The sequence below is a fragment of the Macrotis lagotis genome, chromosome 1 (assembly GCF_037893015.1).
Source record: "Macrotis lagotis isolate mMagLag1 chromosome 1, bilby.v1.9.chrom.fasta, whole genome shotgun sequence".
NCBI classification, from domain to species: Eukaryota; Metazoa; Chordata; class Mammalia; order Peramelemorphia; family Peramelidae; genus Macrotis; species Macrotis lagotis.
Genome location: NC_133658.1, coordinates 170,793,053 through 170,807,523, shown reverse-complemented (window position 1 = coordinate 170,807,523; position 14,471 = coordinate 170,793,053). Strand labels below are relative to the sequence as shown.

Genomic DNA, 14,471 nt, shown 5'->3' with positions numbered 1-14,471 from the left:
TTTTTCAATGAGATATTTTACATTTTCTTCTAATTTTTCATTTTTTTTGTTTTGAAGTATTGATTCCTGATTTCTGCTAAATTCATCAATCTCCCTGAATTCTATTCTTTGTCTGAAGGATTTGTTCTCCTCAGAGAGTTTTCTTATCTCTTTTTCCATCTGGCCAATTTTGTTTTTTAAAGCATTCTTCTCCTCCATAACTTTTTGAACTGTTTTATCCATTTGACCTAAGCTGGTTTTTAGCATGCTATTTTCTTCAGCATTTTTTTGGATTTCCTTGACTAAGCTGCTGACTTCATTTTCATGTTTTTCCTGCATCTCTCTCCTTTCTTTTCCCAGTTTTTCTTCCAACTCCCTCATTTGATTTTCAAAGTCTTTTTTGAGCTCTGTCATAGCCTGAGCCCAATTTCTGTTTTTCTTGGAGTCTTTAGATGAAGGAGCTTGTGCCTCCTCATCTTCAGACTGAGTATTTTGATCCTTCTTGGGCTCATTTGCAAAATATTTCTCAATAGTCTTCCTTTTGTTTCTTTGATTGATCATTTTCCTGGCCTGGGCCTGGTTTGGGGGTGCTTCCTAAGCTTTTGGGACACTCCCACAAGGGCCTCACTGTATGAGGTTCTGTCCTCCCTCCTGGTCTGTGAATGACCATAAGCGCCCCCCTCTGCCACTGGGCCAAGGTGGGGGGGGCCCTGTTGTTCTATGGTGGGTCCTAGACTGGGATCAGGATCTGAATGTGGTCAGAGCCCCAGAGTCCTGTTCCTGGGGCTGATGACAGAGCTCAGCAGTCTCTCTTCACTCCCCTCCCTCAGCTCAATGGGTTCATGCCCTGGAGGCTCCTGCTTACCTGCACCACCTGCTTCTGTTTCCTGGATCAGGGCTGGGGAAAGACCATGCTGCTTGCTGTGTGCCCTGAGGGCTGGGCTCCATGTGCTCGCTCTGGCAGAGGTCCCCCGCTGTTCCCCCACTTTGTGCCTGGTGCTCCTTGGGGTGCAGCTCAGGAGACTCCCCTGCTGCTGTGATCTGAGACTCCCAGCGCCCTGGGGCTGCCTCCGGGAGGCTGAAGTTCTTTGGCTCTGGCCGGCCACCCCTCTGGCGGGCCGCCTCTCCGATCCTGGGGAGCAGAGCCTTTCTGCTCTTTCCAAGGTTACCTTGAGTAGGAGAACTGCTTCACTGGGTCCCTTTGTAGGTTGTGTCTCTCGAAAGTTTAGTTAGAGTCCTTAGCTGATGAATTTTATCAGAGAGCTCCTAAGACTGGATCCCTTCTTGTCGCCATCTTGGCTCTGTCCCCGAAGTCAATGAAGTTTGAAGAAAGTGATAATCAGATATGAACTTAAGGAAAATAATTACTTTGGCAGCACTAGACTAGAGTGAGAAGAGACTTGAAGCATATAAAGGTGAAATAGAAGGCTGCTTTCATAGTTTAGACTAGAGGAGATCAGGGCTTAAACTAAGAAGGTAGCAGTGTGAGTAGAAAGTTGTCAGGTGATGTTGTGGAGGTAGAAGTAGCAAGATATGACAACTCAGTGGATATGTGGGATGCAGGCGAAACACAAAAATTACAAATCTGTGTGACAGAGAATGGTGGTACCTTCAAAAGAAGTAGAAAAATTTGATTATGGGTTTTGGGGAAAGAAGAACTCTGTATTAGGCATAAATGTGAATCTATGACAGTTCTGGGTCCAGTTTGTCATGTCTAATAGGTAACTGAAGCTGGTTATGTAAATATGGGAGGATAGTTAAGTCCACAGGGGCTTAAGAGGTCACTAGGGAGTGTCTATTGAAAAAGAAGGAGGCCTAGAACAAATCACTGGAGAGCATCCAAAATTATGGTCTGGATGATAAATCAGCAGAGAAGATTGAAAAGTTTTTAGAAAGGTGGAGAATCAGGAAATAGTAATGTCATGAAAACTCAGAGAAGAGAGAATGAAAAATGGTGAAAAGTGAAAAATGGTGGCCAACAGTATCAAAGGCAGTAGATAGGTTGAGAAAGATGAAGTGGAAAAAGACAATCAGATTTGGCAATTTAGAGAACACTGATAACCTGTCAGAGAATTGCAGGATTATAATCAGTAACAATGAGGATATAGACCATGCCAATGAAATTATAGTTATATTTGGTATAATAAATATACTCTAGGACTTATGTGAAGTTACTCCAAGTATTCAGAGATACTCTAAATCAGTTACTAAACTCTCCAAAGCCCATAAAACTCTCCAATGCCATCCAGAGAACCAGATTAAAATGTAATTGGGAAATGACCAGAGCTAAACAAAAAGTTTGATCTTCAAGTACAGGACTCGTGAAGAATGGAGAGGATGGACAAGAAGGGTAAATTACTTTTTAAAAAAAGGGTAAATTATAAGGGATTTAATGATGATGAACTACATGTATTCCTGCATGGGAAGATGATACTGATAATACTTATATAAACCTTCTCATTTAAAGTGCAATTAGGGGGCAGCTAGGTGGTGCAATGGAGAAAGCACCAGCCCTGGAGTCAGGAGTACCTGGGTTCAAATCCGGTCTCAGACACTTAATAATTACCTAGCTGTGTGGCCTTGGGCAAGCCACTTAACCCCATTTGCCTTGCAAAATCCTAAAAAAAAATAAAAAATAAAATAAAGTGCAGTTAGAAGGAGCTTATATAGACAAAGCACAGGGGGGAGCTGAATTTGAAGGTATAATATAATGTAAAAATGGAGTCATTGGGTGAAAGGGAAATGCACTGGGGAAAAGGAAAGGAGAGGTAGAATAGACTAAGATATTTCATGTAAAAGAGTCAAGAAACAGCTTTTGCAATGGTATGGGAGGGGAGAACATGAGGAGGATTGAGGGAGCCTTCATTCTCATCAGAAATGACTCAGAGAGGAAACAGCATACACACTTAATAGGGTATAGAAATCTAGAAGAAAAAAGAAGAGAAGGGGGAGGGGAGGGGGGATGTAGGTAATCGAGGAGAGGGTTGATCATGGGATAGGATAGTTTTACTTTTTGCAAAATGGTAGGATTGGGTGGCCTGTCCAGGACCACAGGGCTGGATGATTGGTGGGTCTCTGGGGTGGGATATAGGCTTGGGGCCTCTCAGCCCCAGGGCTGGTGCTCTGTCCACTGCACCACTCAGCTGCCCCACAGCACATATTTGAAGAGGGACAGAGTGAAAGGAGAGAGAAAATATAACAGATGGTAGTGGGGAGGAAGGGATGGTGGAGATTACAATTACCAACAGCAACTGTGGAAAAATATGGAAGTAGCTTCTATGATAGACTTATGATAAAGAATGTGATCCACCTGAGACAGAGCTGATAGTATCAGAACACAGACTGAAACATATTTTTTTTCTCTTTCTTTCACTTTATTTCTCATGATGTTTTATATTTTTTGGGGGGGTATTATGTTTATTCACTGGATCTTTCTGTGGGTTCTGTCTCTCAAAAATTTAGTTACAATCATAATTTTAAGGTTTTTGAAATATTTTGGAAACAGCTCCTGGGAAAGCCTGTTCTCATGTTTCCATCTTGGCTCCACCCCTAGAATTCCTATTATCATAAATTTATGGGCATATGTTATCATTTAAGTTTGCAAAAATATAAAATTCCAAGGAAAGAGGTAAATGATTAATGTTTTTTTCTTTCCTAAAAGTACTTCTTTTCCTAAGGATAATAATCATTCATTTCTTTCATATAAGAATTTCTAAGCCTAGGTCTTGATCTTACATAAAATAATAAAAACTCTTAAAATTTAATTTTAGTTTTCACCAACATAGAAGACAGAGAATGTGAAGCATAGATGGAAAATAGTATGTTGCATATGAAGAACAGCAAGACTATCAGTTTGACTGGACAGAAGACTATTTGATGGGGTGTAATGGATAGTAAGACAGAAAATGAAGATTGGAACCATATTGCAAAGGGCTTTAAAAGAAAAGTCATATTGTTGTTGTTGTTCATTCAGTTCAGTATCTAATTCTTAGTGACTCCATTTCAGGTTTTCTTGGCAAAGATTCTTTTTCCAGCTTCTTTTCCAGCTAAGGAAACAGAAGCATATAGGGTTAAATGTTCAAGGTCAAACTCTAGTGAGTGTCTGAAGCTGTATTTAAACTCAGGTCTTCCTGATTCCAGGCTCAGTGCTCTATCTTCTGTGTGCCACCTCCCTAATCAGGAAATGTCATAGGAGTTTGTTTTTGATTCCTGAGGAAAGAGAGATCCACTGGAGTTTATTGAGTCAGGCAGTGATATGGCTAGATCTGTGCTTAAGAAATGCTACTTTTAAGGGTGGCTAGGTGGCGTAGTGGACAAAGCACCGGCCTTGGAGTCAGGAGTACTTGGGTTCAAATCCAGTCTCAGATACTTAATAATTACCTAGCTGGGTGGCCTTGGGCAAGCCACTTAACCCCATTTGCCTTGCAAAAAACCTAAAAAAAAAAATTGCTACTTTGGCAATAGCATGGAGTATAGGGGAAGAATTGCAAGAAACAATAATCCAGGTAAGAAAGGATGAGGGCATGAAATAGCAGAGTCTTAAACATGTAAACATAAAGGTAGGAATGCAAGATTTTGTGGAGGCAGAATCAACAAGCTTAGGCAATATGTAGGGTGAAGGTTGATTGACTGAAAGAATGTTGTTAATCCCAACAGAAACAGGAAACTGTGAAGATGGGTGAGTTTGGTAGAAAAAGAGAATGAGGTTTATTTTAGATATTGAGTTTAAGATACCTAACTATAACATCCAGTTCAAAATGACCAACAAGAAATTTGTGATGCAAGACCAGATCTAGGATATCTCTATTTCTGGACTGATTTAGGGAAATGACTGTCTACTTCTCACCAGCTTTCCCTGCTATTAAGAGGAATAGTTCCATTGAGCTCAAGTTCCTCATTATTTCAATATTATATTAAGTTCAGAGAAAAGGGTAAGATGATAATACTTTTGTCACTGATTTTGTTAATTAAGAATAAAATATCTTTTATCTTCATTATAACATACCTTTAAATTTAATTATAATTTAAATAGAAAAATAATAAATCTTTGATAAAAGGATCAAGAAAATGTTATTTTTGCACTGTTACATTGGCATCTAGCTTTCACATGACAATGACATTTGCAATTACTAGGACAGAGTCTGTAATCCAAACCATGTGCTCAGATTCCAAGTCCACAGATATATCATACTGTTTCTCCTTAAAGAAAAAAAAGTAATGGTGGTTTAGGCATTAATAAGTTTAATTCAGTGGAAAGGAATTCTTTCATTTGAAAAGTTCAAAATGAAACTTTGATTATGTGGTTAATTGCTTTGCTATTTGGAAGATACAATCTTCCAAAGATCCTCAGAATACTGACAAATTTTGCAAGCCCCTGGGCAAATGAGGAGTTTTTGATTTCTAGTATCCCCATCAACGATTTCCTAAGTTGTCAATATGTCTACTTTATGACTTACTTTCTTTAAAGTAAATACTGTGTACTGTTGCAAATAACCATCAGAAGTTTGTCCTAGGTTCCATTTCTATCTCAGCAACTAACCTACTTAACAATCTGAGCATATAATTTGCCTTTCTTACAAAGATACATACAGCAATGTTTTATTAGTGAGTTCCCATAAACTGTTATAGAGAGAATATCAAAAAATATAATTAGGTCTGGGAAGTCCCTCTAAATAGGGCTAAGACGTTTCCAAATTGAGGGGGTGGCTAGGTGGCTCAGTGGATAGAGTACTGGCTCTGGAGTCAGGAGTACCTGAGTTCAAATCTGGCTTCAGACACTTAATAATTACCTAGCTATGTGGCCTTGGGCAAGCCACTTAACCCCATTTGCCTTGCAAAACCCTAAAAAAATAAAAAATAAAAAAAAGATGTTCCCAAATGGGGAAATGAAAGTCTTAGCAGGACTAAGACCCTGACTTTACTATATCTCAAATTCTTTTCTTTAAAATCAGCATGATTTGGGGGGCAGTTAGGTGGCAGACTAGATACAGCACCAGCCCTGGAGTCAGGAGGACCTGAATTCCAATTTGGCCTCAGACACTTAATAATTACTTAGCTGTGTGACCTTGGGCAAGTCATATAACCCCCCACTGCCTTGCAAAAACCAAAAAAAAAAAAAGCATTTTTATTACTACCTCTCTAGCTATTAGAAAGTTAGTCCTTTAGTTCCCCAGCATTAACAGACTGAAATACATATTTTGGACATAAGTAATACAGAAATTTGTTTTGCTTGACTATGCATATTGTTCAATTGGAAGAAGGTGGGAGTAAAAATAAAGTATAAAAAAGAGAGAATGGAAGCTCCTTGAGGACTGGGGCAATCTTGGCTTTTGAATTTTTATTATCAGCATTTGGCATAGTGCTTGGCACATAGTAAGTTCTTGTGTAAAAAAAATTTTTTTTTCATTCAGTGTAAAGCACTAGTAGGATCTGATATAGTTATTTGGGTGGTTCAGTGGATAGAATGCTAAGTCTGGAGTCAGAAAGACACATCTTCCTTAGATCAAATCTGGCCTCAGATTTAGCTGTGTGACCCTGGGCTTGTTACTTCACCCTTTTTGCCTCAGTTTCTGCTGTAAAAATGAGCTGAAGAAGGAAATGGAAAACTCCAGTATCTCTGTCCAAAAAATCCCAAATGGGGTCATGAAGAGTTAGACATGGATTTTTTTTTATTGCTAATGCAGTTATTTAAAACTATAACAAATTTAAGAGAAAATGATGCTTTTTATGCCTTCCCTTAAGTTTGTCTTTTGCCCCTGCTGAAAGCTAAGAATAAAAAGAAATCTCTACTTACTTGAAAAAGTTTGTCGCTTTATTAATTCTCAGGATCTGGGCACTAGTCAGTCTTTTCTGGCCATTCCTGCATGGTGAATTAGTAAACTAAACAAATAGAGATGTTTATTTAGTGTTTTAGCATAACACCATTAAGATAGGTAGAATGCAAAATTCTATCTTCTCATGTTAAAAAAAAATCCAGGAAGTTATAAAATAATCTTAACTTAAAGCTCCAAGTGTAATTTAAGAACATTTAGCTAGAGTTTAATTACAAATATAATGTCTATAATTTGAGGAAGAAATTTTACATTTTTAAAAAATACTTTCTGACCCAGAGTTCCCACTACTAAATGTCTCATCCATTCTAAAATATTCTTAGGACCCCTTTTTGTGATAGTAAAAAACAAGAAACAAAGAGCATATCTATAAATTTCAAGGAACGCTGAACAAATCAGAATATGAATGTAATCTAAGATTATTAAGTAAAAAGATAAGACAAATATGAAGGATTCAGAGAAACATGAAAGAGGCATGAAATGATGCAGACTGAAGTAAACAGGAGCAGGGAACAATGCAGTTAATAACTAAACTGATGTACATGATAAGAATAACAAAAGAAAACTGAACTCCAAGTAACTATAAAGACCAATTTTGTGACCAGAAAAAAAATAATTAAGCAAAACACTCTCCTCTTATCAGAGAGGTGGAAATTATAGAGCAGGATATTATACATGTTGTCAAACATGGCCAGGCACAAAATTAGGTATTTTACTTAACTTTTTTTTTGTTTCATAGAAAGATTCAGTGTTGATGGAGTGGGGTGGCATAGGTAGAAATGAAGGTTTTATATATATAAGTTGAATAAAAGGTTTTTCTTTAAATCCCTTGAATTAAGTAGCCACCAGCTTAGTATTAAAGTGCTTATAGCAATACCTGGGTTTTTCAAAGATTGTGTCCCAAAGAAATTTAGGAAACAATTAATATGAAGCACCTCAATTTTCACTGATACTTTCTAGAAACACTGTTCTAGTTTCCTGGTGCTTGTGTGCCTTCCTTAGTCATGGCTCATACAGCTGACTTTCAGTAACTATGATTTTTAAAAAATTTTTTTTATTTAAGGCAATGGGGTTAAGTGACTTGCCCAAGGTCACACAACTAGGCAATTATTAAGTGTCTAAAGCCTCATTTGAATTCAGGTCCTCCTGACTCTGGGGCTGGTGCTCTATCCCCTCCACCATCTAGCTGCTCCCAGTAACCATGATTCTTTAGCAGCTGTTAAAATGCCATGAGTTAACATAAAGCCAACAGTGTGTTATTAACCAATTTTTTAAAATAAAACTTGGTAGGCCCATATCTGAGGAAGATTGTAGAAAATCTTTCATTGACCTAAAAAATAGCAGTGGGGAAAAATAATTTTCTCAATAGATCCTCATCTCTCTCATTCTTACATCTTGGACTTTGACTATTCTCTTTATTGGGTGTTTTGCTTTGATTTTTTGAATATAATTTTTCTATATTTCTCATTTTTGGGTAATAGCTAAAGACCTACCAATAAGGTAATACTTATAGATACACACATGGAAAATAAATAGGCAATTATCCCATGTAAAAAATGAAGATGTGAAAACTGAGACACAACCTAAAGTATTACATATGAGAAGAAAGAGAAATGTTTGTAGCTATGTGGTGAAGTAGACAGACATTGGCCCTGGAGTTGGGAGGACCTGAGTTCAAATCCAGCCTTAGACATTTAATAATTACCAAGTTATGTGACCTTGGGCAAGTCACTTAACACCAATGCCTAGCAAAAACCAAAAAAAAAAAAAAAGACAAATGGTCCCCTAGGTCAGCAGTGCATTTTCTTCTCTTCTGAAAAAAATTTCTCATTTCATTTAAGTACTCCTCAGTTAATTTTCCTTACTGCAGGTTATATGTGATCCCTTCTGTTGCTGGTGCATTCTCACTCCTGAAATTATTTTTTATATTTTTTTTATTTTAGGTATTTACTAATCTTACATAAATTGTGTGTCTTCCCATGCTCCTATTCTCACCTGGTCTTGAGGGCTGCATTTTTTTTTAATCACAAAATCACTTTATTTCAAAGTTGCAAGAAACATTAATAGCCATCCAACTGTACCCCTATTTGGAAAGAAAAACCCACTACAAAACAGGACAATGAGTAGTGACCTGACCTTTGCTTGAAAACCTCAAGTGGAAAGATACTCACTGCCTCACAAGTCAGTATGATCCTATAACTTCCCTATCAAAAATCTTCAGAGGTTCCCTAAGGCAAACTCTTTAATTCGGCATGTAAAGTTCAAAATTCAGCTCTACTCTATTGTATTACTGCAGTCTACATGCTCTTTATTTCAGCCAAACTGAAATGCTAACTGATCTCACAAACTGCATAGGTCACATCTGCAGAGCAGTTAGCTCCTAAAACTGGGCTATGTACTTCTCTTCTATCTTTTAGAGTTCTCATATTCCTACAAAAGACTCAGCTCAATTTTGTTCTCTCTTCTAAGAGGCATTCCTTGATTCTGCTCCCCCCAAATGTTAGTGTTCTCTCCCTCTTCAATTGTCCTTAGATCATTTTTATCTCCTCTCATTCTTTCCTTCTGCACTCCCCTACTTGTTTCCTTCACACTATACTTATCTCTGCATATTCTGCCACACCAGGAGAACACAACTTCTTGAAGGTCAGTATTATTTTACTTTTGCCTTTGAACAATGACTTGCCCTTAGTAAGTGTTTCCTGACCTGAAGGACCTAAATCAGGGCTGTCCAAAATGCAGAGATTTATGTGGCCAACCTGTGGGTTTACTAAATGCTTTAGTAAGTGAAACCAATTATCAGAGCTCCCACTAAAATGGCAAATCAAAATATATTGTCTATTGTTTCAATAAAAACTTTTAAAAGTAAGGTTAGGTGGCCCTGACCTAAATGAGAGCAATGGTTAGACACAAGCAGCGGAAGGAAAAGGAAGTCTGAGCAATAGTTTTGAGAAATAACCCAATGGATTTGGAAACAGAAGATTTAGGCAGAGATGAGAAGAGAAAATAGGGCTCAGGGAAAACAAGGGTTAGATTCCAAAAATTTGGGTAATTAGAAGAAGGAGTCAGCTTGATCAAAGGACATCAATAGTTTGCTCCCTGATGGCAAGTCTACACTGTCCTGAGGACTTCTGAGTTCACAAATTTACATAAGAGATCATTTTAAGTCATGTGAATGGGAAATGCTAAGTGTGCTCTAATTACAACTATGGCAGGAATATGAAAGTTAGGGCTGCAGTTTCTTATACCTTAGCGACTTAAATTATTATTTTGAAAAGTACAGAAACCTACGCTAATGTCCTCTCCCAATGTCTCACTGTGGTGTAATGGTTATAAGGCTTTGCCACAGTGTAAGCTCTAGAAGATCCTACCCAAGCTGGAAAGGGTTTTAGTACCAGCTTGGACTCCATGAATCAGCTATTTCCAAGTGTGTCTCAGTAAGAGACAGTGCCTTATCACCAAACTGGCCACAAGTGAATGAAGCTTTGGAACATGGTATCAAAGACAATACACTAAGGAAAAGTAGTAGTCCATGTTCATGGAGGTAATACTCATCCCAACCAAAATCACAGATCCTTGAAGGACCAAAAGAGAGAAAAACCCAAATTTATACAGCAAAATTCAGCAATAATTAGTATTGAGAGGAAAATGATACCATTAATGTTTCTTAAATTACAATTAGATAACTCTATGTCACTAGGTAGACAGGAACATGAAATGACCCCCAGAACCATAAATTCTCAGTATTTTAGAATGACTGGTAAGTAGGAAAATTTGAATTACTTAAGTGTAATTACAGAATAATTTTAATAAAGTATTATTTGTTAATTTCAAGTATATCCAATTCAATTCAACAAACAATAAGCACTCATTGGGTAGCAGGCACTGTCCTAAGCAATGTAGCTACAAAGAAAAAAAACCAAAATCAACTCTGGCCATGGGAGCTTGCATTCCCTAAAATGACAACATATTACATAAGAAATATCCTTAAGAGACTTTTTTTAAGCCAATGAGTATTTATTAATAAAAAATTCAACATTAATCACCTACTGTGTTCCAGTGATACAAACAGAGGCAAAGGATGGTCCCTGTCCTCAAGGAGATTATAATCTAATGGGACAACAAGCAAATAAATATGTGTACACAGGAGAAAGGAAATTGTTTTTAATTGTCCATTTTCTTTTCTTTCTTTCTTTCTTTCTTTCTTTCTTTCTTTCTTTTCTTTCTTTCTTTCTTTCTTTCTTTCTTTCTTTCTTTCTTTTTAAAGGTTTTTTCAAGGCAAATGGGGTTAAGTGGCTTGTCCAAAGCCACAGCTAGGTAATTATTAAGTGTCTGAGGCCAGATTTGAACTCAGGTACTCCTGACTCCAGGGCCAGTGCTCTATTCACTGTGCCATCTAGCTGCCCCATTGTCCTTAATTTTTTTTTTTTTTTTTTAGATTTTGCAAGGCAATGGGGCTAAGTGGCTTGCCCAAGGCCACACAGCTAGGTAATTATTAAGTGTCTGAGGCTGGATTTGAACTCAGGTACTCCTGACTCCAAGGCCAGTGCTCTATCCACTGCACCACCTAGTCACCCCATTGTCCTTCATTTTCAAAGAGGACCAATGATACTGATGTCTTGGCTCATGGGTGAATTATATTTAAGTGAGGCAGAGTTGCTGCACAAAGCTGTTATCCTACTCTCCTTAAGAGAATTATTTAAGAGTATGTAAACTGATTTCCAAAAATAAAAAAGCATATTAATTATAATTGTTGCTTAGGTAATATTTGAGAAAAAGGAAAGCTTTTCTGAAGTATTTTATGAAATCCTATAGAAACATTTTTGGCACTATAATTTGCATTTCTATGGGAAATGCATTGCACAGAGTAGATATTTAATAAAAATGTTTATATTTAACTGAACTGATTTGAACTAAACTGTGTTATGTAAAAGCAAACTTCATAAAGACCTCATAACAAGCTGAAAAATAGCAAAGTCTGAATTAATAAAGTAAAGCTAAATAAAGTATATCTAAATCTTAGATATAAGAAAGTACAACAGGTATTTGTTATATTATTTAAATTATCTGACATGAAATATTGTAAATAGTGAAGTAAAATAAACAAATAGGAGATTAAAAAATTAGAACAATAAATGTCACCTCGAATTCATAACTGGGTTGTGTAAAATCTGGTTCTTCCTGGCAAGATGGGATTTCCACTGGCCCTTCTAAGGAAAGAAAACAAAAATTTTCAGTTCTAGCCTATCCTTTGAAGTTTAAAATGACAAATCACCATTGTTTCATGAACATTAATAATTATGCATAGACACCAGATTATTTTTCATGAAGGACCATCACCATTATGTCCTTCCTTTAAAATAGCAAATGTGATGCTGTATATTTCTGAGTGAATTTAAGTGTATTTGAAAATCTGAACTTCCTTTTCTGAGCATTATTCCCATATTTTTTATATATGAGGAATGAATGTGGAATGAGTGAGGAATGAATTTGGCTTAGAAATGCTAGACTCAGTTTTTCTTTTTGTTTTGTTTTTGCAAGGCAATGGGGTTAAGTGACTTGCCCAAGGTCACATAACCAGGTAATCATTAAGTGTCTGAGGCCAGCCAGGGTCAGTGCTCTAACCACTGTGCCACCCAGTTGCCCCTAGATTCGGTCTTAATTTTATCATATCATACCTTGACATTTAATTCTAGCATTATAGCCATGTTTATTTTCAGCATTTATATCTTTTTCTTCAAGTCTTGATGCAAAAATTTCACTTTTGAATTCCTAAGAATGAAAAGATTATAAGTCAAAAATTCTATTATATACTTATCTAACATTTTACTATATAAAATTAACTTACTCCAGGAAAAGGATAATAGTTAAATCATGATACCTACAATCATTTAAGACAATTTATATAGAATAACTTTAAAAATGAATTTAAAAATTCACTACATCTTACCAACTGTTTGAAACCCAGAGATTTATATTAATTACACCACAGAGATAGTTGGGCAGGGCAGAACAAGAAAAATCAGGATTAGTTGTCAAGAAGACAAATGTAGTAAAAGCTAGTCAAAAAAACAAGATGCTACAAATGGTAGGGGGTGGAAAAAACAAATAATATAGGTCAAAGGTTATCAATCTGTGATGCACAAATCCCCAAAGTGTCTGCAGATAAGCTTTATGGATCCATTAAACCTGAATGGAAAAAAATTTACATCTTTATTTTCACTAATGGATATAGGCAACATAGAGCTTGTAAGAAGGGTTCAATGGACTGCCAAAATCAGTGATGTCAAACTCAATTGGAACAGAAGTCACCAATCCATGGGTCTGCAAGGACCACATTTTGGCTTAAGGTAATGTTAGTTATATTTTTAAAAATATTATTTATTTTGTTAAATATTAGCAATTACATTTTAGTCTGGCTTGGGATGCTTTCAGGAATCATGGCTATTCCAGAGAAAAGTCACAAAGTTGGAGTCTGGATTATGAAGTTAAATTGTGGTACATCTGCTTTGTGGACACATCTGAAGGACAGTTTTATGGAAACAGTTTATTGACAGCAAATGATTAGATATCATTCACAATGTCCAGACTCTAGTCTCTTTCTGATCCCCCAGTAAGAGCCTGAATCTTGACTTTTAACTACACACTTGAACTTTGCTTTTTCTTGTGCTCTAGTTCCTGATCCAGATCTTCAAAGATTGATCAGATATGTGCCTCACTGACACAACCAAGGGCAATAGTTGTCTGCCCTCTGTCTTTTTTTTAAAAGATCCTTCGTGGTATAAATAGATAAGTTCCAGAAAATGTGCTGCTATCCAGAATGAGGGAAGGCAAAGTATTTGTGATTCTACATTGAATCAAAGGCAAAAAAAAAACTTTTAAGAAGGTCAATCAGTTCTTAAGTCTGACTTCTTATAAAGATTAGCTATTTTAAAGTGGAATATTTTGGTAAGGTATAGGTGAGTAGTGAGAGGTGAGGCAGGCTAGTCTGGAATAAAAGAAAGGAGACTTTGAATGCCATGTTTAGTTATTTGGACCTTATTCTTTATGAGATGAGGAATATATTTGAACTAGGAAATAATATTAAATAATACTATTAAGGAGATCAATCGAGGGGTTGGTATCTCAAGTGGATTAGAGGGAGAAGAGTAGAAGGGAGGACAGTTACGAAAATAATATAGTATAAGACAAATAGAGGCAGCTTGATGGAACAGTGGCTATAGGAGAAGCACTAGAGTCAAGAGGACTTCAGTTTAAATCTAGTCTCAGATACTTGACACTTACTAGCTATGTGACCATGGGCAAGTTACTGAATTCCAACTGCCTCACAAAAATAAAAAAGACATATAGAAATAAAGGTCAGATCTATCCTGCTGATATTAGGAATAAAAAAAGGAATCGACAGAGTAAAATGACATTGTAAAGGGAAAAAAATCAGCCCTTAGAGATTACCTTTATTATATACTTGCCTGCTTTTCAACATTTTTGAGAATAGTTTCTTTATTATCTTCTTGAAAAGAACTCTCACTTGGTGGCTCATACTGTACCTGAAATATCTTTGTTACAATGCCACTTTCCCTGCAGTCTCTGAAAATTAATAAACAAAAAGTTTTCTATAACAGAAAGGTAAAAAAGACATCTGCTATAAATAAGAAATAATGCTAA

At 36.5% G+C, this 14,471-nt stretch overlaps 1 protein-coding gene across 1 annotated transcript in view; it reads right to left on the bottom strand.

Moving 5' to 3' along the window:
- Positions 1 to 14,471, bottom strand: part of DZANK1 (double zinc ribbon and ankyrin repeat domains 1) — a 148,996-nt gene that overhangs the window by 115,270 nt on the left and 19,255 nt on the right. The window contains 4 exon segments of the mRNA XM_074209374.1: positions 6,773 to 6,858; positions 11,949 to 12,016; positions 12,485 to 12,578; positions 14,276 to 14,393. Coding sequence (XP_074065475.1) covers positions 6,773 to 6,858; positions 11,949 to 12,016; positions 12,485 to 12,578; positions 14,276 to 14,393 — 366 coding nt within the window.